Below are 24882 nucleotides of genomic sequence, written 5' to 3'. Positions count from 1 at the left end.
CAAAAGGCCAGAAGGAATTCGGGCCAGAAACATGTCTCCTGGATGCATTTCCTCGAAGCTCCCCCGCCCCCAGGGAGGGGGTACCACTGAACTGGCAGGTGAGAGAGGAACATACGTGGACGCAACCTGGGGAGCTGCCTGGAAGTGGCGGCTGCCGCGGAGGTGTCCCCTCTGTTCCTCCCACTCTGACTGGGAGCTCATTTCCCTCCTCCTTCACTGCCCCCTTCCCGGCTGGGGGAGCAGTCACCACCCCAAGGCAGAGAGGGGAGCTCCCAAGGGAAGCAATGGCCCTGCAAGAAATGACCGTGCAAGTGTCAACAACCTGCTGCTTCCCAGAGCCTCGGGGTCAGAGGCCAGGACGGAGCACAATGGCTTTCTCGAGCTGAAGGGTCCAGGGAGAGGGGCCTCTGCGGGGTCCCGGAAGGCGGCGGCTCTGAATCCAGCCACCAGGGTCTCCTGTCTTGCCCTTTTATATCCTTCTTCCCTCCGCAAATGCCAGACACCTCCAACCTCAGGGACAGGAGGCCAAAAAAGGAAGGGGATTAGTAACAGCCTCCATCTGCAAGCCTACACACGAAGGTTTATTCTATGAGACGTGGCAAGCAACTCAGTTGCCAACCCCACAAGATAAATTTACCCTAAAGCAGGATGAGAAGAAAACTCAGTCTGAGGATCTCCTCCTGCCTCCAAGCCTTCCCTGCCCACTGCCCTCATCAGAGCTGGACACTTGCCCTCCTTTGCTCCTGGGCATGCCTGTCACAGCCCTCCTCTTGCCTGCAAGCTCCTGGGGGGTAGGCGAGCAGGCTATCCTCGGATGCTGGCACCCATGCCCGTGGTTGGTGCTCCAATCACACTGGATGAATGAGGAAGAAATGACAGAGTTAAGGTTCCTTCTGGAACTTTCTCCACACTAGAGATTACGGATCTGGGATGGCTTGCACGTGGAATCTGTCTCATTGACCCATTCAGATCATATTTAGTCAAAAATCCTAGGACACCTCTCCCTCTAACTTCTGCCCATCATGTTACACTGAATACTTAATCACTGGATGGAACAGCCTGCCTCCCTCATTGTTTTCTCTGTAATTCAAAATACATGATAATAGTATTTGACGTGCTTTCATACAGTATTCACGCATGTTCAAGGCAGAGCATGGCAGGTGCAAAAGAGGAAGCCAGGGAAGGAAAAGGTCAGGAAGAGCTGGCACAAGGAGGATGTGGTGCAGAGGGCACCGGCTGGGTATCTGAAGGGCAGAAACCATAGCCCCCAAGGGTCTCAAGAGATGTCACAATTATAAAAATACCTTAAATTTGAATTGTGCCTTTCACCTTACAAGGATGTTACTTCTTTCTAAGATCACTCTGGTCCTCACACCCCTCTCTGAGGTAAAGGGGGCAAGTATGGAGTTCTAATTCCTCAGGTAAGGAATCTGAGACTTGCAAAGGTTGAGTGACTTGTCCAAGGCCATACAGTTGGCAAGTGAAGAGCAAAAATATGAATTCAGACAAGAACAGATTCCCCTTTCCTGCTTCTAACCAGGAAGCTCCCTTTACTGCTTTTGGTTATAACCACACAACGAATATTTATTGACCGGCTACTGTTCTAACACAGTCAAAGCATCCAGGGGCCCAAAGATGGTTCCGACACCCTGCCCCTAACACAGGGAGTTGGCCAAATGCTACAAGTGGGGTATGTCCATGGTGCAGAAGACAAAAAGGAAACACTTTCCACTGCTTATCTGGGGGAAAGGTGTGACAGAGAAGGACACTGTCGCAGTCTGCTCGGGCTGCTATGGCAAAATGCTATATGACTGGGCGGCTTAACCAACAGACATTTATTTCTCATAGTTCTGGAAGCTGCAAGTCCGAGATCAGCGTGCTGGCATGGCTGGATTTCTGGTGAGGGCTCTTCCTGGCTTGCAGGTGGTCGCCTTCTATCCCCTCACACAGCAGGAGAGAGAGAGCTCTAGTCTCTTCCTCCTCTTATAAGGATACCAATCCCATTATGGGGGCTCCATCCTCATGACCTCACTTAAACCTGCCCAAGGCTCCACCTCCAAATACCATCACACTGGAGGTTAGGGCTTCAACATAAGAATCGGGGTGGGGAGCAGGGGGGGGCAGACAGAAACATTCACATAACATAAACAATGGAGCTGAGAAGAAATGGTCTAGGCAGACAAGACACGAGAAATTCTGGGATTTAGGGGAAGATACATGGAGAAGAAAACGAGCAAGGAGACAACAGGAAATTATAAGTGGCTCAGGATGGACACACTGCAGGTGGTGGCGTGAGATGGCCTGAGACCGACTGGAGGCACTTCCTGTGCCAAGCAGTGGAGTCTGATCTTATCACATCCAGGAGTTCTCAACCTTGGTTTTACATGTGAATCTCCTGGGGAGCTTTAGAAAACATCCATGCCTGGGCCCCATGCCGGAGATTCTGATTCAGCTGGTTTGGGATGGGAGCCCTTTCTTGCTATTTTTTTAAAAAAAGCTCCTCCAAATGATTTGAACGTGTAGCTGGTATAAGACAACGAGGATCTTCTGAAGGATAAGCATGGGAGAGCCAACACTGGGTGTGCATTTTAGATGCCAGAGCCACCCTTTCCTGAGATATAGTGCATGAGGCAAAGCCCTAAACCCAGGCTGGATCCACCAACTTCACACCTATCCTCCACTGCCACCTCCATCTGACAGAACTGGGTCAGGGATTTGGAGACAATAGGGCTCTGCACATCACCATCTGGATCTTAAATGATAAACCTATCACCTGGGGTCCTTTCCCAGAGTCAGCTGCCTTCAGACCAGTGAGCTGCAGTCTAACCACGTGCTCCTGGGCGATCAGGCAGAGAAGGGATGTAACATGGAGGATGCTGTGTGCAGGAACTACGGGTTTCTGGCTGCAGCAGACAGGATTTCAGGTAGACGTAGGGATGAGAGACACTCCCGTCGCCACCCCTGGATCCCCACAGTATGTATCTCATTCAAGTGCCTGTATCATTCATTACCTTTTAAGATACACCTATGTTTTCCTCCCTAGCAATGGTTAGCTTTCTGAAGGTAGGATTTGGGTCTGATTTTTCTACTTTGCAAAAAGCTCTTAAAACACTACCGCTGGCAGGCGAGTGAGGTCTGAGGACGTCCAGAGCATCTGCACTGCGCTTGCTCTTCTCAGACCTTTAGATGCCCTGGCAGCTCTCGGTGCAGACCCTGACACGTGGATAACCAAAGAAGGCCACGTGGACAGAATCTCCTACTCTGGAGATTTCCAGGAAAAGGGAAGAGGATTATTTTCTGGAGATGGCAGAGTTGTAGATATCCTGGGGCACAGGAGGAGTGGTCCGAGACCAGGATTCCTGGGTTCTAGCCCACAGTATGTCTCTCTAACTTGCTGTGTGATCCTGAGCAAATCACTGAACCTCTCTGAGGCTCAGGATCTCCCTCCTTAATGCCTCTTGCTCCAGTTCTGAAGACTACAAATGTTAGAATCGAGACTTTGAATTAGCCTCTTCCGGTTTGAATACCCACAAACTGGGCCTAATATATGTAAATAGTGATTCCAAGGTTCTATTTTGGAAGGCAGGGATGTAACACTATGACTCATGGTTGGATGAGGCAAGTCCTCTTTCTGAGCAGCAGCCAGGCCCCCTTCCAACATCCAGGAGCTCAAGATGGGGAGCCCAGAAAGCATCCCAGGACAGGGAGCCTGGTGAGGGCAGTGGCCAAGACCCCGCCTTCCGGACAACCTCTCTGGAGATAGGGGATCCCAAGTCATTTCAAAACAGAGAAACACTTGGCGTTCCTTCATTTGTCAAAAACCTCAAGTGTGTTTCCCAGAGGAGAGAGGTCAGAGCGACTCCAGGGCCCAAGGGGCGGCTTTCAGATGCAAAGTCTCCCCCTTTTCAATTCCTGTAACTAAAATGAATATGGAAAAGATAATTACCTTTAAAACATACTTAATACTTGAACACATTATCTCCACCTGCAGAAAAAGAATGTTATCTGATGGGATCTTCCCCATAAGCTTAATCAAATTGCTATCTTAAAACTCTCTGGAGTCCTGTGAAACAGTAATAGAAAATCCGAAGCAGAGGCTGGAAGCATTTTATATTTGTTTGGTTGAGGGGAACGTGCATCCCATCTGACAATGGGCACTTAGAGACAAAGTCATTTCCAATCTGTAATGGATCTTCTCCTAGTGGGGGCAGGGAACGTTTCATCTGACCCAAACCTGCAATCCCTCCGTTAGGTAACTTTTCCTAATGCTCAGAGAAGGAAATGCCAAAAGAAAAGCCTTTTTCCTAACACCTGTTTGGGGCTCTTCTTTGGTAGGAAATCTTCTCTAGTTAGGCCTGGGACACTTAACGTATGGAGGTGCTTAATTACCTCGCCACTTCACTCTGGGCTTTAACTTAGCAAAGACATCGATGCCTAGATTTTCCTTGGTCTGCCCAGCCCCCAGGCAGTGCCATCCGTTAAGTTAGTAGAGAAGGTAAATTACCTGCCCAGATCCTGCCCAGGGCGACTGGCCATTTGCAAGGCTGGAGGAAACCAAAGGCAAACAGCTTCTAAGAAGATCAAATGTGAGGACTGGCTATGCTCCCAGCATCTCAAGCTTGCCTGGAATGGCCAAGTGAACAGCTGCTGCAGAAGCGCCTGGCCAGCCCAGCTCATCTTGTTGACAGAAGGCGTGATAGGTAAGAGGTGATAACGTGCTGCATCTTTGTTAGGCACTTCTCCCGCCAGCAGCCCCCGGAAGCTCCTTCATGTATGGGGGCTGGCACCCCACCCCCACTGCCAAAGCATGGAGGGCAAAGGGGGCATCCCAGTGCAGAAAGTAAGGCACATCAGGGCTTACAGAAAAACATGGGGGTAGGGGAGAATACTCGAGAAGTATTACAATAATCATCAAGAGGCAGGTGGGCTGGCATGCAAGCAGCGGATTACAAAACGGCATGCGTTGCATATTATTGCCCCAATGTTGTTTAGAACAAAACAGAAAAAGACGGTGGGACTACAGGAGACACATTTCTCTTGTGTACATGTGTCTTCTAATTTCCCCATACGGAGCACATATTACTTGTGTGATTCTTTTCTTAAAACAGGCTGCCTGGGTTCATGCTATCCATGTCCTGTCTTTGGTCAGAGTGACTCCTCCCAGGCATGAGAAGGTCTGGCTGTTCTTCTGCAGATCTGCAACACACGGCAACTCCCAGTCTCCTCCTGACTACGGATGTCAGATTCACATCCTTCACCTGTCGAGGGTCCTGACCTGATTCTTTCTTTCTTCCTTCCTTCCCGGTTCTGTAAATGGAGGCACGAGGGGAGGGGATCTCTGAGCCATCCTACTCCTTGCTGCCTTCTGTGAATACAATGATTCCAAAGGCACCACAGCCTCTTGCATTGTCTGAACGGTCACTATTCTGCAAACTGCTACTTATCTAGGAAATCCTGGGATGCAGCAGGTAAAGGGGATTGGGCTGAGTCTGTAAAAAACAACAGACCTGGAAGTTGCTTTTCATTTTAGTGTAGATATAATTCATAAAGCATGGAACACACCCTTTAAAATACACAATCCAATGGTTTTTAATGTACTCAGAAAGTTGTACAACCGTCATGAACACTAACTCCAGAACATTTTCATCACCCCAAAAAAGAAACTCCATACCCATTAGTTGTCACTCTCCATTTCCCCTCCCCTCAGCCTCTAGCAACTACTAACCTGCTGTTTCTGTAGATTTACCTATTCTGAACATTTTGCATAAATGGAATCATACAATATGTAGCCTTTTGTGCCTGGCTTCTTTCATGTCGGTTTCAACATTCTTCCATGGTGTAGCATGTAAGTACACTTCATTCCATTTTATGGCTGGGTAATATTCTATCATGCAAATATCCCACATTGTGCCTACCCATTCATCAGCTGATGGGCAGCTGGGCTCCAGTTGCTGTTTTTTGGCTGTTCTAAATAATGCTGCTATGAACATTGTGCAAATGGGTGTTTTCAATTCTCCTGGGCTGGAAGTTGCTTTTTAAAAGTATTGATAAATTCTCATTATTAGCTTGTCATTTGTAGCCCTCACATATCAAAAAAAAAGAGTACAGGATATTTAAAAGATGGTTTGAAAAATCTGAGACTTTCAACTTCTTGGGTTCCAAGAAACTGACAGTTGTGGGTCCTTGTTGATCCCCAATCCCACACACGTACTTTTATTGCAACTCTTCTGCCCCTGAACCCCAGGGGCCACGGCACTGCCATCTTTACCCCATGGGCCCCACCAGCCCTGTTCATCCTCTAAGCAAAAATCTGCGCTGTAGCATATGAAATATTTAAGCTGTTTTTCTAAATATATACATTATTTAGCCTACAGTCTGTAAAATATTTACATGGTTCGTCCCTCCCACCCCGAAATATCTGCGTTATTCACAGTACAATCAGGGAAACATTAACCCTTGTTTGTTTATTGACTGATTGATTGATCGCTGTGTTGGGTCTTCATTGCCACACGTGGGCTTTCTCTAGTTGCGGCGAGCAGGGGCTACTCTTTGTTGTGGTGCGTGTAACCCTTGTGTTTTGACTTGTGCATTTTCCCCTATTTCCAGTGTCACTGGGTGTGCACAGCCATGAGAGGCAATAGTGAGTTCTCTTGCCCAAGTCACAGAGCAGGCCCTGCGGATGCAGGAGCTAACATGGTGTCCAAAGCCAGATGGATAGAACTGTTCACACCTGTCACCCCCATGGGACCAGAGGGCATACACCATAGAATTTCCGGGGGGCAGTTCTGGATGCCAAGCTCAGTGCCCCACTAGTGTTGACATTTAGCTGCTCCCAGAATCTCCCCTCTGAGGAATGGGACTTCATTCCTACTGATCCCTGGCCTGGGTCCCCCCTCCAGGTGTGACCTCAGTCCTCACTTAGGTGTGATGAAAATCTCTCCTGCTACCCACTTCTGTGCCAGGCCCTTGTAAACAGAGACAGTGGCTGTGCCCCGTGAGCGCTGGCACAAGCCCCCCAGGGTACCGAGTTCTCCATGTGGCAGTTACCTGTCTTAACAGTGGGAAACTGAGGCACCTACCAGTGTAGCTGAGATATTAATGTCCTATATCTTCCTCAAAACCCATTTACTTGCACTTGTAGCCTTTTATTTTTAGAAATCCTCCTCCATGGAAAGAATGAGAATCAAAGGTAATATTTTTATTATTTATAATGGGACCTTAATTTTGAAAATTATATAAGCAATACATGCCAATAAATATTATTATTATATAACAATAAAGAAAATAAATCCTAATTATTATTATTCAGAAATAGATACAGCAGAAAGTAAAACCTGCTTTGCTTTGTAATCCCATTCTCTAAAGACAATCACTGTTAATAGATATAGAGCCTTATAGAATCTTACAGGATGGCTTCTGTATTTTATATTAAAGAAGATCACACGATACAGCCTTTTTCCCTAACCATCTTTTTTTTTGCGATACGCGGGCCTCTCACTGTTGTGGCCTCTCCCGTTGCGGAGCACAGGCTTCAGAGGCGCAGGCTCAGCGGCCATGGCTCACGGGCCCAGCCGCTCCGCGGCATGTGGGATCTTCCCGGACCGGGGCACGAACCCGTGTCCCCTGCATCGGCAGGCGGACTCTCAACCACTGCACCACCAGGGAAGCCCCCGTAACCACCTTTTATCACACAAAACATCGTGGACATCTTTCCATGCAGGTACCATAATTAACAGAGTCCTTACCTTTCGACATGTAGGTTGTTCTCAATGCTTTGTAATTACATATAATGTTGGAATCAGCATCTCTAAGGGAAGCTAAAAAAATTGATCTTTGGTGCATGAAGGCCAAAGCTGGGCATGAAACACCGAAGGTCTCTGAGCATCTGTGGTGGTGTCACAGGGGTGTCCTGCCCTGGGTTGGCGGCCCAGCTCTACAGCACACCCCTCCTTACTCAGACACCTCCGATGAAATGTCAAGAGTGTGAAATCAACTCTCTCATCTCCTGGTTGCTTAACTCAGGAGAGATTTTCTCTTCCTCCTCCTCCTTCCCCCCCCCCGCCCCCTTAGTACCTCTACTTACCCTGCGCTTCTGTTTTGAATCTCTAAAATAATGTGACAAGTTAATGATGGTACAATTATCTAAATGTTTAACAGACATGTTATCTAAGTGAGTCGGATTGAGATTCCATCCCGCTGACAATAAACATCAATGGTGGAGCAGAAAGCGATAGGCAAATTATAGCAAACCCTGCAATTTCAATGCTATTAAATTTGGAGGAATAACAGCCTTGAGGCCTGTAAACTCTGAATAAAATAGGCCCTTGTGTTTGTCCAACTATTAAATCAAAACGCTACCAACATCCTAGAAAAAACAAGGAGATTTATGGCTTTTCAAGTTTCAGTTACACATTGGTTTCTATTAACTCCTTTCTGTCATTGGGCAGCCATGGTGTCATGAGAGAGAAGGGAGCACAGCCAGAGAGGAAGGGGTAGGAGTTGAAAAGATAAAGGAGACACAGACGGGGGGGTGGGGATGTGAGGGAGGAGAGGTGAGTGGGAGCCCAGGGTTGGGGGCTGAAGCTGATCATGGGGGATCTGGCATGAGGACCACGTGAAAGGGAAGGGGTAACTCTGAACAGGAGGACGACAGGTGACCCCAAAGTCCCATCAGACTCACCACCGGGGGCCCTGAACTTGAATCCCACCAGTCCTTCCATTGAACGAGTCATGTTACTTAAACCTCTCTGAGCCAGCGACTCCTCAGCAGTGATACAGGCAGTGACCTGCCTCTTAGTGGGGTGATGCTGGCTCTATCAGATAATATATAAAAGCACCAGTGCCGGCACAGTCCAAGCTCTGAACAGTAGTCCTCAAAGATCAAAACACTATCACATTTGGTCTGAAAATTTTAAATAATTTATCACCATTGTTCAAAAAATTAGATGTACATGATAGATAGATGACAGATAGAAAGAAAGACGATAGAGATATTGCTTTATTTTTCTCTTTAGTGTGTGTGTGTGTGTGTGTGTGTGAAAAAGAGAAAAATAAAACAGATATGGAAAAATGTTAATTGGCAAATCTAAATGAAGGATACATATGGGAATTTCTTTTAGTAATCTGTAATTTTTCTGTATATTTGAAATTTTCAATTAAAAATATCATCATGATTTAAAAAAAGATCAAAACACTATCATTCCCCTCAAACTTCTGGAATAGTTTTTAAAAGGCAAAAGATCTTCACCTTTAATCTCTTCTTCACACACAGTATGCATTTAATGTTTTATTGAATAAGCATCTAAATAAAATGAAAGAAATGCTTGCTAACTGGTGAGAGACAGAAACTGTAAACGTCCAAAGATCATATTAATCAGAGTTTACAAATGTGCTAAAGTTGAGAAAAATGTAGACCATCCATACAAGATTGGAATCTCAGGCTGTGCTTGGAACCGTGGAACCCCTCAAACAGCAATTTTTCTTACCTAATTCCCACTCCCCACATTTGAGAGAGGCAGAGAAACAAGGCCATTTGTCCCATGTCATAAAGCAAGCCTGTGACAGAGCCAGGATAAGAACTCAGTTCTCCTTTCTCCTAATTCTTTATTGCTTTTCCAAATACCATGCGGCTGTCACACAATAACGTTCATCATTTCCACTACGATGGGAGGCTGGTGAAGGCGGGGACCAGTCCTGCTGGCTGCTGTATCCCTATTCCAGGACCCAGCATCAGTGTCCAGCACACAGCAGATGCTCAAGATGTCTACTTGAGTGAATGAGCTTCAACCTTTTCTAACCCCAAATCAACCTCGGGTCAATTTTCCTCTCCAATCCCAAGAGAGCCAAACCTCTCAAAGCAGCAATGCTTCACATAAAAAGCACTGGGGTGATGGATGGGCAGAGCACAGAGGATCTGTAGCGCGGTGAAACTCTTCTGTATGACACAATGGTGGATGCACATCATTATACATTTATCAAAGCCCAGAGAGTTTACAACAACAAAAATGACCCGTTAACATAAACTTTGCATGATAATGATGTGTCAATGTAGTTTTATCAGTTGTAACAAATATACCACACTGATGGGGGATGTTCACAGTGGGGGAGTTGTGGTAGCGTGGGGAGAAGAGGGTACGTGGGACTCTCTCTACTTTCCACTCAATTTTGCTGTAAATCTAAAATCACTCAAAAAAAAAAAAACCCAACAAAATTTATTAATTAAAAAGAAGCACTGGGGGTCCATCCAGAAGGAGCCCAGAGGGACCCTGGGTGCCACTAGGGTGAACGGTGCAGAAGGATGGCTTGTCTGGGCCAGCAGGTGACAGCTGGGTTGTCCTTCCCTACGCCACAGCAAGCCGCTCCAACAGAGCCGAGAGCCCTGGGCTTGGAAAATAAAACTCTATATTAGGCATCAAACATGCCATTATAGTAACAGCATGAAATGAGGTCAAGAGTAAATCTATGCTGGTGAATTGACTGTACAAACAGCAGCACATGACTCTCCCTCCCAAAGTGCCCATGACGTTCGGCAGCCGTTCCGAGCTTGGGCTTTCTCAGGTTCAATTCCCTGGCACGCCACGTGAAATGCTATACAAATCACCCCTGATATTTAGAAAAGTCGAAAGCTATTATGTTTTCAATGGGGAGGTCATGCCAACCTAAGTGGAGTCCACGTGTCCATCCGATGACCCCCTGCCCTGTCCTGCGCGTGCCCAGGGGTGTGAGGCTCGCTCTGCCTTTTTCCACGTCAAGTTTTGGGTAGGTGAAGTTCCTTCTTGTCCGCTGGCCCTTCTGCCTTCCCCTCCCCCGTCCTCTGAGGTTGGGCACCCAGAGGCTGCCCTTGGGAGCAGGAGCCAGAACAGTTGCTGGTTTGCCTACTGCTGGAGGACAGGGGCCAGCCACCCTGATGCGGCTCCTCTGTGCCCAGTGCCGCCCCTCGTGCCAGGTCCGGGACAGGAGGGGGGCAAGGCTGGCACCGCCCCGAGGGAAGGAATGCTGCTGCTTACTCTTTCAAGTCTCTGAACTGCCTGCCCATCTACCACCGAAAGTCCTGCAAACAAGGACTTCATTTTCTCCTCTGAAGTTCAGGGCCGGAGACTGTCCCCAGAGCTTTTTCCAAGCATCGTTAATGTACCAGGAGGGAGAGAGGGGCCAGTGCAAGCAGGTAGCCAGCCGACACCACCAAGGCGGGGGTATAGCTCTGTGTGTTCAAAGGGGGTGTTTACTGAGCTGCAGTGTGTGTGTGTGTGTGTGTGTGTGTGTGTGTACGCGAGAGAGTGTTTTCTCATTGCCTTCTCCTTCCAAAGCCACAAAAGTATGCCTCCTAGCCTCCTTCACACTGAAAAGGAGAGGGCCCTGGGGCAGGGCGCCCTCCAGCATCCGCTCCCTGCTATCAGGGGAGGGCAGGCCCCGCAGCACGGCTGCCCTTGGCCACCAGGCATGTTAGCTGTTCCTGGACCGCAGGACCCTCCTGCAGCTGACACGGAGAGGATGAGAACCAGCATTTCCATCTGCTTGAGTGGCTTCCTCTGTGACGCAGGAAGGTGGAAATGAAGTAGTTTTTTCTAGGCCAGTGAAAGAAAGTCCTTATTTTGCAGTCAGAGTGGAGAGAACTTTGGACTGGAAGTAAGAACTCGTGGGTCCTAATTCTAGTTTGGCTTGTTTGTTCTTAACTGACCCCCTTTTTCAAATATGGGCTTCTGAGCCCTAGTTTCCTAGGCTGTTGAATGGGCAGAGTTGAGCCCCCGGGCTGCACATTCGGTACAATGTCCAGGCCCACATGGGGAGGGAAGGCAGCAGTAAAACATGGGCTCTGGGGTGCAAGACCCCAAGTCACACATTCTACCCACCCTGGACAGGCCGTCCTTAACCTGTCTCTGTTTTCTCTAGCAAAGAATAGGGAGGAAAAATGTCTGTTTTAGGACTGTAATGAGGACTTAATAAAATTATATCTCCAAAGTATCCAATTGAGTACAGTTATTATATTATCTGTACCCAAGGGAAATTTGCCCTACTTGTTCATTTCTTCCACAGCACTGTAGCCTTTAGGAAGGCAGGCACCAAGTTTTCTTCACCATTAGGCACTGGGTCCACAAAGCCCGTTGCACATAGTAGGTACTTTAAAACTTAGGGAATAAATGAATGAAGGAATTATGGGACAAACCAGCTGCATAGGCTACTCTGATCTGTAGCAAACTGAAGTCACTGACCTGGCTGACTTGGTGAGGCAGGGTGGGGGCTGGAGGAGAGAGCGGAATTGCTTTGGGGCAAATCTGGTGATCTAGTTCGACCTAGTGTCCTGGCCTCTAGGGCTTCCCTGAAGCTTCCTAGCCCCAGAACTCCTAAACCTAGGAATGACTTTAGCCTCTTTTCCTTACCAGGGCACTAAGAGGGGATAAGGAGGCATCACACAGAAGGTCTTATTTATATTTCCAGAATACCCAGGTTCCTAATGGTAACAGACATGGGCCAGGACACCAGCAGGGGACTTAAGATTCCTCAGCCTTCAAGGGCACCAACCAATGAGGTATCCTCTAAGATGTGGCAGGGCATATCCCTGCTGCTCCTGGAAGGGGGAACACCTGCTTTGTGCTTACCCCAGCTCTGTAGCTTGTCTGACCTAGCTGTATACAGCATTTGCTTAGATATTGGTAGAGGGTGGTCCTCCTGGGCAGCTTTGAGCATTCTAGCTAGGGCCTTAAATAAGATCTACCAAATCTGCTCTGTGAGATTGTTCAACATGCAGAACTTCATTCTGCCCTCACCTCTCCCCACTGCACTTAGAGGGCTCCAGGGGCTGTTAGCTCTCTGAGCATGCTGGAAACGTCCTCTTGGCCAGAGGACAAGTCAGGGATCCTCAAAGATCCCATCACCTTGGAAAAGCAGCTGTACACCATTCCCATTCCTCCACCACCATTACTGTCAACCTGGCCCTTCCCCTCTCACCTACCTAGTCAGGGGAATGGGTACCCTTCACCTTCTTCTGGTGAAGACCACGATGGTTCAGTGTTAGTAACCACCACCACCATTTACTGAGAGTTTACTCCATGTAAGGCCTATGCTCAGTGCTTTCCATGGATCATCAAATTAAATCCTCACAATATCCCTTGTATGATAGCATCATTGCCATCATGTTACCAATGAGGAAGTGGAGGCTTAGGGAAGTTAAGCAACCTGCCCAAGCTCATAAAACGTGGAAGTGATGGGACTGGGATTTGAATCTAGACAGTCTGACACCAGATCCCAAGTTCTGTGTGTCACTATGCTCCAAATACCCTGAATGTCACACTCAGACATCAGGTTCCAATGGTCCCTCTTCCCTGAAGCCTGCAAGACAAACCTGACCCCTGCTATCAGGGTCTCAACTTGCCTAGTGAATAAAGCCCTCGAGAGGTCCTCCTCCCCACTCCCCTGCCTTTAGGCAGGTCCATCCTCCCCAGCCAACCGCACATCTGTCTTTCCTGCTTTTGGGGTTCTCATGGTCTCTCAGGCCTGGCCCCCAAACACTAGCATTGGCCTCATCTCCCCCATGCTCAGATCACACAGAGGCAGGTGCTCTGAGTTCCTTACATATGGATTAAAAGAGCTGTAGGTTCCTACAGCTCAACCCCAAGGCTGCCCCACTGAGCTCTCCTCACTCCCTCCCCCACAGGGCACACTGCAGACTGTCCCAACCCCCTCACCTTCAGCTCAGCAGCTGTGGTATCTCCCCTGCCTTCTAATTAATGCCACCTGATCCCGGCCATTGCCCCCCCAGGCCTGTTCAAATCCCAAACGGGGACGTACAGTGGCTTGGACAACATTATGATTTGTAAAACCCACTCCTAATTAGTTTGACTTTGAATGAAGAGGGTAATTATTTTTAAATTTATTAACTGCTGCCTGGCCGGAGAAGTTTCCAGATCAAATGACACAGAGAAGCTATTTCTGTTCAGTGACGCAGCAACTTATATTACTGATCGGCCATTAAAACCTCTGGCACAAAACCGCTTGCGTTTCCTGAGCCAAGAGAGTGTCCATGTGTCAGATTTCAAACCCAGAGTATAAATTAAGCCATTAATGGTATTTATCAGTTTATCTGGACTTTAAAGAACTACTTACTAATTTAAGACATTCCTGATATAGAACCCAAGTGGTGCAGTGGATGTGTGTGTGTACACGTGCGTGGATGTGTGTTTTCTCGCTTTTTATTTTACTGAACGGTGTAAAAAAATTCTGATGTGTAAATGAAGTACAAGCATCTTGGGGAGCTGCAGAGCTGTTAATTCCTCACTTCTCTGCAACCCAAACATTTTGGAAGCAGCAGTGTTTTGCAATATGTATTTGTCATAATATAAAAGGTGTAAAGTGACTCTGTTTATCTCCTCAAAGTCTTCACTGTAGCAAAACAGAAAACTGAAGTGTGACAACGAAGCCTGAGCCCAACCCAACCATAAGTGTGTCCTCCCTGAGCACCAGCCGGAGGCCACCAAGATCCTGGAGGGAGGGCTTCCCTGGTGGTGCAGCGGTTAAGAATCCGCCTGCCAATGCAGGGGACACGGTTTTGAGCCCTGGTCTGGGAAGATCCCACATGCCGTGGAGCAACTAAGCACTTGCGCCACAACTACTGAGCCTGCTCTCTAGAGCCCGCAAGCCACAACTACTGAGCCCACGTGCCACAACTACTGAAGCCCACGTGCCTAGAGCCCGTGCTCTGCAACAAGAGAAGCCACCGCGATGAGAAGTCCGTGTACCACAACGAAGAGCAGCCCCGCTTGCCGCAACTAGAGAAAAGCCCGCACTCAGCAACAAAGACCCAATGCAGCCAAAAATAAATAAATAAAATAAATAAATTCATATATTAAAAAAAAAAGATCCTGGAGGGAGGGCACAAGGAGGGGTCACACACACCAGGACAGAAATCCAGGGTAAGTGGGGTCGAAAGGATGAGACGTGAAGATGACTTTTGTTTGACGAAAACAGAATTGGAAATACTTTCTACTAAATTCATTTTTCAGTGTCAAGAATACCTGTGAGGCACCCTGATCACTCATCTGATGCCATGCCACACATTAGCTCTGTGAATTCCGACATGGCGGGCGGCGTTGGGCATGGAACTCCCAGACCTGATCTGTTTCAGGGAAATTGTATCCTATCTCCCAAGGGAAACATGGGCATCAGGGTGTTGAGGATTCTTAGTTAAATGGGTCACAGGGATCCAAAAGAGCCCTGCCCAGGAAAGGGCCATGACCTACACGATCTCTCCCTAAACTGTTCAGCCACACACCCACAGACAACAGTGAGTCAATGTGCAGGCAGCTGGGGACGGGTGGAAAGGGCACTGAAGTTAGAGTTGGATCAACAAAGGTATCAGAAATATAAGGTGGGGACTTCCCTGACGGTTCAGCAGTTAAGACTCCATGCTTCCAATGCAGGAGGCACGGGTTTGATCCCTGGTCGGGGAACTAAGATCCAACATGCCACGTGGCGTGGCCAAAAAAAAAAAAAAGAAATATAAAGGTGGCATTACCATGACTTTACTCTCCCAGGGTCTCGATTGCTTCTCCTTTACAGAGTTCTCTCTCTGCCCTCCTGATGGCTCTCCAACGATACCTGGTACCCCACCGGCTTTTCCCAGTCCAGTAACATTAGCGTCACTTTCAGCATTCCTCATACCCAGGCCTCTCTCTTCCTCAGAGGCCCCCTGTCTTAGAATGGAGACGGCAACTAGATTTCAAGTTGTGTGCTTTCATTGATTTTAAGAGTCTAAGGATCTACCTGGGTTTTGCAGGAAACAGCACTATAGATGATAAACGGGCGTCAGAAGAGCTGCCTCGTTGCCAACCCAATGCTGAGGATAAGTCCCTCACTCAGCGGGAGCTTGCCTTGCGCTCACAGCCAGGTGGGGAGGGAGCCTTTCTCAAAGCATCCGCCTTGGTCTCTCCTCCACAATTTGGATTCAACTTGGAGACAAAGCAAAAGTAAGTCTGAACGGGCTGGGACCCACCTCTGCTACAGGAAGGATGGGTGCTATACTCCTTTGCAGGTGAGGAGACTTGAAGGTCAGAAAGGGTGAGGAACAAGGTGATTTACCTGCTAGACAGTGGAGTCAGATGCCCCCTCCTCAGCTTCTGACTCAAACTCCAGGTTCTTTCCAATCATACCTGAAACTAATATCCTTTTTTGGAAAGTGTTGATCACTTTCAAGTCCTCACTGACTTAATAAATCCTGGAAGGGCATTGGTCCTAAGATGCCTCCTGACTTTCAAAGCTGGATCAATACCAAACTCTAAAAACAGGTTGGAATGTCATTAACTGCTCTGAATTGTACACTTTAAAATAGCTAAAATGGCAGATTTTATGTATATATCTTTTACAACCGTTTTAAGAATACACTAATATATCAAAAACCATTGAACTGGATACTTTAAACAGGTGAACAGTACGTAAATTATATCTCAATAAAGTTGTTTGATAAAGAAATACAGGGAGCACATCTGTGTTGCTCACCGCCATATCCCCAGTGGGCGCCAGGCACACAGAAGGTGCTCAATAAGTGTGTGGGGTCTGCTTGTGAACAATACCCCTATCCGCTCACCGAGCAGGGACACAGCCTTTCGCCCTGGCCCTGGCTGTGAGGGCAGCTTGCTCTCTGCTGCTGCAAGTTTAATCTGGATGGACAGAATGAAGCTGCTTGGCGAAGCTGGCTCAGATCTCGGTCTCCTCAGCCCCCCAGCTTGAATTCTCAGACTAGGATTCTTGGTTACATATGTGGTCCAGCAATAAGAAACTGGCTGGGAGCCTGGGAGACCTACGTCCTCCTCTGGCTTTGAAGATAACCAGCTCTGCAACTCTGGGCAAAATCTTGCCAAGTTCCCTTCTTTAACAAAGCCAGGGGGGTCACTGGCTGGAATGACAGCTCACCTAGAAAGCTCTCCTCCTGCTGCCACAGGCCAGGGCAACACCAGCCCAAAGCCCTTGATACCAGGGCTAGGACGTATGTCTTCCACTCAGAGAGGCTGATTTTGTGAGGCAGAAGGACAAGAAGATATTGACAGTAATTGTAACAGCAGCAGCAGTCGACCGATCTTCCCTCTTCCCCTCCAGTCCCTGTGGTCGCTTAGTGGCTTGTCTCCACAGATGGCTGCCCCAGTTCCTCTTCCCCTATGTGTCTGTCATTCCCCCCTGAGAAGGGGAGTCTACTCTTCCATCCTTTGAATCTGGGGCTGTCCTGTGCCTGCTAAGAGCAATGAACTATGGCGGAAGTGATGCTATGTGTTTCCAGCCTAGCTTTTAAGAGGGCTGGCAGTCTCTGCTTCCTGACTCTTGGAGCCCTGAGCAGGCAGGCGAGAAGTCCAGGCTGCTCTGCTGTAGAGAGAGGCCATGGGGTGGACTGGGAGGCGGAGAGATGAATGAGGAAGCCATCGTGGACACCCAGCCCTATCGAGCCTGCAGACGCCTGCCTCCGGTTCCAGACACCATCCGACTGCAACCAAGTGAGAGACCCCAAGTGAAAACTGCCCAGCTGAGCACAGTCAACTACAGAACTGTCTGAGATAGTAACACATCGTGGCTTTAATCTACTGTTGGAGTGGTTTCTTCTACAGCAGTTAATAACTGAAACATTCCTATGGTCAGTTCTCAACACAGGAACCAGGGTGATATTTTAAACCCATAAATCAAGTCATGCCATCCCCCCATTCAACACCCTCCAATGGACTATATTCCCCCTTTTCTATAAACGTTTGCGTGTGCAGGTATATACATGCAGCTTTACTGAGACATAATTCATATACCATATAATACACAGTTCATGCTTTGAAAGTATAAAGTCGATAGTTTTTAATATATTCAGAGATGCATAACCATCACCACAATCGATTTTAGAACATTTTCATCCCCCCAAAAAGAAACCCCATACCTTGCAGTCACTCCCTATTTCCCCCCAAATCTCCCAGCCCCTGGCATTTACTAATTTACTTTCTATTTCTATAATTTGTCTATGATGGATGTTTCATATAAGCAGAATCACACAATATGTGGCCTTTTGTGACTGGCTTCTTCCACTGAGCATGATGTTTTGAAGATTCATCCATGTTACAGAATGTGTCAATACTTTATTCCTTTTTATAGATGAATAATACTCCATTGTATGGATAAATCACATTTTGTTTATCCATTCATCCGTAGGTGGGCGTTGAGTTATCTCTACCTTTTTGGCCATTATAAATAATATGCTGTCATGAACACTTATGTGAAAGTTTTTGTGTAGATGCATGTTTTCACACACGTAGGGGTGGAATTGCTGGGTCACACGGTAACTGTTTAACTTTCTGAGGAACTGCCCGACTCTTTTCCAAAGTGGCGGCAGCATTTTACACTCGCACCGGCCGTGTGTGAGGGTTCTGACGGCCCCACATTCTCAACATCACTTCCTACTGCCAGTATTTTATTAGAGCTACATCTTGATGGGTGTCAAGTAGTATCTCACCGTGATTTTGATTTGTATTTCCCTGGTGGCTAATGATGTCAAACATCTTTTCATGCGCTCAGTGACCATATGTCTATTTTTGGAGAAACGTCTATTCAGATCCTTAGCACACTTTTTATTTTGGTTATCTGTATTTTTATTATTGAGTCCTAAGGGTTCTTTACATTTTCAAACCAAAAGTTTCTTATCAGATGTATGATTTGCAAATATTTTTGTCCCCCTCCCGAGGACTCTTGGCACATGCAGAATAAAATCCAAATTCCTTGCCAGGGTTGAGAGACCCACCTGATTTCCAATCTCACTCCCCACCCCTCGACCACACGCTGCTCTTCGTGCTCTTCCTTGAACTTGTGAAGTTCAACACAGCCTCAGGGCTTTTGCAAGTGCTTGCTCCCTTTGCTCAGACCTTCTTCCCTGAAACCTTTGAATGACTCACTTCCCAACTTTAGGACTCTACTCAGATGTCTCCTTCTCACAGAAGCCTGACCATCTGATCTAAAATACCACTTTTCTCTCTATCCTGCTATATTTTTTCTCACTAGCACTTATTATGACCTGGCATTATATTGCACAATTATTTGCGTATCCTGTCTCCCTTGGAGAATCTCAGTTCCATGAAGAATGTTATCTAAAGACCCCAACAGTGCAGAGCACATTACAGGAACTGAATAAATATTTATTAAATTAAATGCATCTACTACTACTTATTGAATGTTTATTATGAGCTAGACATTCCCCAAAGCACTTCAAATAAAGTATCTTATTTAATTAAATATCTTATTTAATCTCCCCCAAAAATCTATGCTGTGAGGTAGGTGCCATTATTACTCCACTTTTCTAACGGACGAGGAAACCCAAATTAAGAGAGCTTGAGTAACTGATCCATGGTCCCACAAATAGTAAGTGGCAGAATCAGGATTAAGCCAGGCAGTCTAAGCCATACCACTGCTGTCCTCATTGTTCACTTCAGCCAGTCACTTTCCTTCCTTTGAGCCTCGGTTTCCTCATCTATGACATGGGAATAGCCTCCTACCTAACAAAGTTATGGAAAGACTGGACAAATGAGATCAGGTAAAGCACCGAGAACAGTGCCTGGCACATTGTGAGCGCTCAGTAACTGTGAGCTACATTGATGACGATGACGGCGCCGGCTTCCACGATGAGGTGACACTGATGCCGCGAAATCCCAGCAATATCATTGCTCGTTAATATTGTTCAAACGCAACCCTGTGGACAGACTGCTTGCTTTCAGACAATGACTAGACTGTTGCAGAGGGAGGACCAGCCCACTACATGAGGGTTTCAGAGTTAGTCAGATGGGGTACAGGTTTCCTGATCCTTCACCAAGGGAAGGGGATGCTTAGATAACATCACGGGCTTCCTAAGGCCTCCACAAGAGTCTCCATGAAGATAGGATCTAAGTGGCCTATTAGAGACAGAGGTCTTGGCCTAATCCAGGGCAGCTGTTCTTCTGGGGCAAAGTCACACACATAAATTCCTGCCCAGCCAGCCCCACAAGCGACGGTAGCTGAGCATGGCACAAGCAAGCCATCCCCACTCACAGCTCCCCTGGGGAAACAAGATACTCACGTCCATGTGCTGTCACACTGCGGAGGACCTGCGGGACGGGGATCAGTCACTCACCAGTATGGGTCTGCCTGTGTGTCTCCAGGGCATCCTCCTTCGAAAACTGGGCACCACACTGATCACAGACAAAGGCTTTGGCACCCGCTGAAAGAAAGGAGAGGCAGTTACCTTACTATCAAGAGTGATATTGCATTAGGAGAGGGCATCGTGGGCCAAAATCTTGCAGGTGGACCCTGGGGGAGGGGGCTTAACACCTGTGAAGATCCCAAGTCAGGAATAACCCATGGTCCCAGCAGCCAGCCCAGACCCTCCTCCAATTTGTGATCACCCACCCAACTGAGCTCCCAATGGTCCCACCGAGGGCTCTCCCAGACAGAAGAGGGAACAGAACCAGCATAACCAAGACAAACAGAGATAGGGTCCGGGAGCGATGCCCAAGAAGAAGGGGGATTCTGGGGGGCTGGCTCCAGGTGAGAGATGGAAAGGAGTATGTGATCCAATGAGGAGTAACGTGCCCTGTTGCCCAGATTATATTTTAGGGGAAGATAGGAATTGCTGACATATCACTACCTGGATAAACCCCTAACTCAGTGCGTCTAAAACTAAACTGTCTACCTGGCCACCTCCTGTACCTGACCATTTAAAACCTCTGAACGACTTCCCAGTGCCTTCAGGATAAAGTCCAAACTCTACACAGTGACTCACAAAGCCCTTCTTGCACTTCTCTTTCCTGCTTCTTCTCTCTCCTCATCCTTGTTCCCTGGTCTCCAGCCCTTTGCTTCTTCACTGCAAGGTCTCCAAGCATCTTTCTGTACCTCCTCTGGCTCTGACACTCCTGCCTCTCTCCCCAGACCCACAGTACGGCTAGCCCCGCTTCATCATTCATGCCTCAGCTCCCAAACCCTTGCTCCCTGTCTGGGTGAGGCAGTCCTCCTCTGTGCTCCCACAGCACCCTGTACATTCCGGGTCACGGCCTCACCAGGGTGTCTCCTAAATGCCTGTGGCTCCATTTCCAGCTCCCCGAGGGAGGGAATATGTCATCTCATGCACAGCTGCATCTGCCTGACACCCAGTGGGAACGTATTACTGTACATATCTATGGAATAAACAAAATCAATTCAATTTGATCGACTTTTCTGGAACCATATTTACAAGTCTCAAAGCGACAGTGTCACGATGTGAAGATGACTTTCTACCACTTGCTAACAGTCTTCAAGGCTCTGTTATCTCGTCCAGGGTGCGCCTGTCACAAGCCTTGGCAGTTTTCCCTCAAAATGTGTTCTAGATGCATCTCTTCCACTGCATGTCGATAACCACTGCCCCTACTGAGGCCCTTGTTGGGTCATGCCCAGAATGACCCAATGACTCAGGAGAGCTGCCACACCATCAGCCACCCTCTGATCCACCCAACAGAGGCAGGTTCCTTGAAGGCCACTTGATTCCTCACGTTTCCTTGCTCAAAAAGATACCATGGCTCAAGACATGGAAGCAGCCTGAACGTCCATCAACAGAGGAATGGGTAAAGAAGATGTGGCACATATATACAATGGAATATTACTCAGCCATAAAAAAGAATGAAATGATGCCATTTTCAGCAACACGGATAGACCTAGAGATTGTCATATCAAGTGAAGTAAGTCGGACAGAGAAAGAGAAATATCGTATGATATCGCTTATATGCAGAATCTAAAAAGAAATGATACAAATAAATGTATTTACAAAACAGACTCACAGCCTTAGAGAATGAACTTGTGGTTACGGCGGGGAGTGGGGAAGGAAGGGAGAGTTAGGGAGTTTGGGATTGACATGTACACATTGCTCTATTTAAAAAGGATAACCAATAAGGACCTACTGCAGAGCACAGGGAACTCTGCTCAACGTTATGCGGCAGCCTGGATGGGAGGGGAGTTTGCGGGAGAATGGATACATGTGTATGTATGGCTGAGTCGCTTTGCTGTGCACCTGACACTATCACAACATTGTTAATGGGCTATACGCCAATATAAAATTAAAAGTTAAAAAATAATACAGGGGCTCACAATTTGCACTGATTCTAAATTCCTCTACTTGGCTTCAAGGCCTTCCATAACCTGAGCCAGTTGTCTGTCCAGCTCCACTGGGAATTGTCCTCACTGGCCCTCTGTGGGCGCCGCTCGACCCTCGGTGGGTCTCTGCGCCTGAGCAACGCCCCGCCTCATTCCTGTCCGCTCCGGCTCTAGTCCGTTTCCAAGACCGGAGTACGCATGCGCCAAGCACGCCGGCCCCTCACTGCTCTACCCTTTTAATCCGCAGCTGCACTGCGTTCCTTTCAACACGTCTGAGCATTTCTTTAAGTGTACCTGTGTTTTAGTTTCATATCAGAGTCTTGTAAGAGACAGAACTACTTCTTCTACATATTTGCAGTAAAAAGCAGTCTAGTGCTGTTTTCAAACCATCTCAGATTTCCTGAGGCAGTGGCATATACCAGGCATGAGGCTAAGTATTTAGGATGTATCATTTCATTTAATCCTAACTACCTTTTTTTTTTTAAGATGTTGGGGGTTGGAGTTTTATTAATTAACTAATTTTTTTTTGCTGTGTTGGGTCTTCGTTTCTGTGTGAGGGCTTTCTCTAGTTGCGGCGAGCGGGGGCCACTCTTCATCGCGGTGCGCAGGCCTCTCACTATCACGGCCTCTCTTGTTGTGGAGCACAGGCTCCAGACGCGCAGGCTCAGTAGTTGTGGTTCACGGGCCTAGTTGCTCCACGGCATGTGGGATCCTCCCAGACCAGGGCTCGAACCCATGTCCCCTGCATTAGCAGGCAGATTCTCAACCACTGTGCCACCAGGGAAGCCCTCCTAACTACCTTTTAAAGGACATAGTATGAATATACCCATTTAGCAGATGAGACAACTCAAGATCAGAGAGGTTAAATAGCTTGCCCAGTGTCACACAGTAGGTAACCACAGAGGTGGATTCAAACCCAGGGAGCCTGACTTCACAGCCTTTGCTCTTAATCCCTATACCCTTCAGCCTCCCTAGGGGTCCATCTGCAAAGATGCCTCATGAATATGAAGTTGGGCTCTGAAATCCCTTTCCCCAAATAAAAAAAAAATTAAAATCCAATTTATGCTTTTATACATCAAGGTTTTGTAAAATTCTATTTGGAAAAAAGGGTTCCACTACTCTTTAAATAGTTTTAAAATCTTGGCCTTGGAGTATTTAGCACATTAAGGGCGAGAACTCAGAATACAAGTTGTACTAGTATAGACTTAAATACTAATAAACATTTAGGGCATTGATCTTGTCTACATTCCTAATGAGGAGCAGGATATGCCCTCTATTAGGTGCTCAATAAATACCAGTTGACTAACTAAATGAATGAGTGATAAAGTGCCCCAGTAAAGATATGAACTCACTTTTCCTTAAGAGCTTTAAAAATAAATGTTGTCCTTTGTCTTAGGTGGCTGGAGTTGAATTTCGCCTCAAGGCAGGGAGAATACGGTGATCCCCTCCAGGTGTCCCTACAAACTGCAGGCGTCCTAGGGCTAAGGACCTGTCAGCGGCTTCTAGAGCTTCAAAGAAAGAGCCACGGAACTCGATGGCAAAGCAGTCACAACTTGTGTTCACACTAGAGACAGCCAAGCCACTTTCCATCCATTTATAATGGAAGTGCAGCAAGCACCTCAAAGGGCAGAGGTGGGACGACTGGGGGTGGATGAAGTCGCAGCCCTGTCATAGTGAGAAACTGTCCCCAGTTCCAAATCATTAGCCAGCAGTGATTTTCTGCGGATCTGTAAGGGATCGGATTTTAACTGTATTTATTTCTTTATTTCTACATCCCACCGGTTCTCATAGCCCCCTAAAGAAGAAAGGGGGAGGAGGGGCCTGAGGAGGGAAGCAGGAACTGCAAAGGGGAGGGTGCCCCGTGGACTCGCCATCACCATCACCATCGCCATCGCCATGGTGCTGGAGCCCTGCCTCTGGGTGAGGAACCTACTCATGCCGTAGCTTCGAAGGGCTGGGCGGGAGGAGGTTTCTTAGAAAACAGCCATCCATGTGGCTGCAGGAGCATCAGCTTTAATGACTGAGAAGCAGAGAGAAAGGAAGGAGTGCAGGTAGCAGTCAAGGGCCGGATGTGCGCCATCATACAAGCTCAGATGAAGAGGAAGCAGGTTAGCACACACGAGCTCGGCAAGGCTGCCGGCTTGGCCCAGGCCTGACCGCGTCTGGATGCCCTCAAAGTCCTCCCCGCTCCACCCCTGCCTTGCTGAAGTCACAAAGCTGAGCTGAGTGTGTGAAAGTCCCCTGTCTTCAGGGACTGTGGGTGACAACCCCCCTCCCACGCGGATACCATGGACATGGGCTCCCACGCCAGCCCCCATTCACGAAGCTTCTGCACTCCCCACCCCCACCCAGACTCCCCCCAAACCCCCAGCCCAACAGCAAGGACGGGCAGTTCCAGGACACAGGAGCCAAGCAGAGAGAGGCAGAGACACCCCCCGCCCCCCCTCGTGAGGAGGCATGTGCCTTTAAATTGTCTCTGTAATGGCTGGCTCAGAGGCAGAAATATTTGGCAGCCCTGAAATTAAAAGTGATAAATTTCCTCACCGAGCTCTGATCAATAATAGAGCCCTCATCTGTTAATCAATAAGACAGTCTTTGCCTGTTTACTGTGCATATGCTCTTTGCTGCTGCCTTCAGTATGATGTCAGGTTTGCATTCAGAGCAACTCAAGTGTGCATAAACCACAGCGCCATTCCCAAAATGCATTACGTGACATCATTCAGCCACTAATATATTTATAAATTATGCAAGGGGGTTGTGGGGGAAGGAAGGAGGTCATGC

General features: G+C 47.7%; 1 protein-coding gene across 1 annotated transcript in view; it reads right to left on the bottom strand.

The window, feature by feature from the left end:
• The window catches only part of ZBTB16 (zinc finger and BTB domain containing 16), a 197067-nt gene that overhangs the window by 45969 nt on the left and 126216 nt on the right, over positions 1–24882 (bottom strand). Inside the window, exon 4 of the mRNA XM_022558983.3 lies at positions 20114–20200. Within this exon, the coding sequence (XP_022414691.1) occupies positions 20114–20200 (87 nt within the window). The remainder of the gene's footprint in view (positions 1–20113; positions 20201–24882) is intronic.

The sequence above is a fragment of the Delphinapterus leucas genome, chromosome 7 (genome assembly GCF_059928025.1).
Source record: "Delphinapterus leucas isolate spDelLeu-1000000601 "Yukka" chromosome 7, BTC_Dleu_Yukka2, whole genome shotgun sequence".
Taxonomy (NCBI): domain Eukaryota; kingdom Metazoa; phylum Chordata; class Mammalia; order Artiodactyla; family Monodontidae; genus Delphinapterus; species Delphinapterus leucas.
This window is presented reverse-complemented; position numbering and strand designations above follow the sequence as displayed.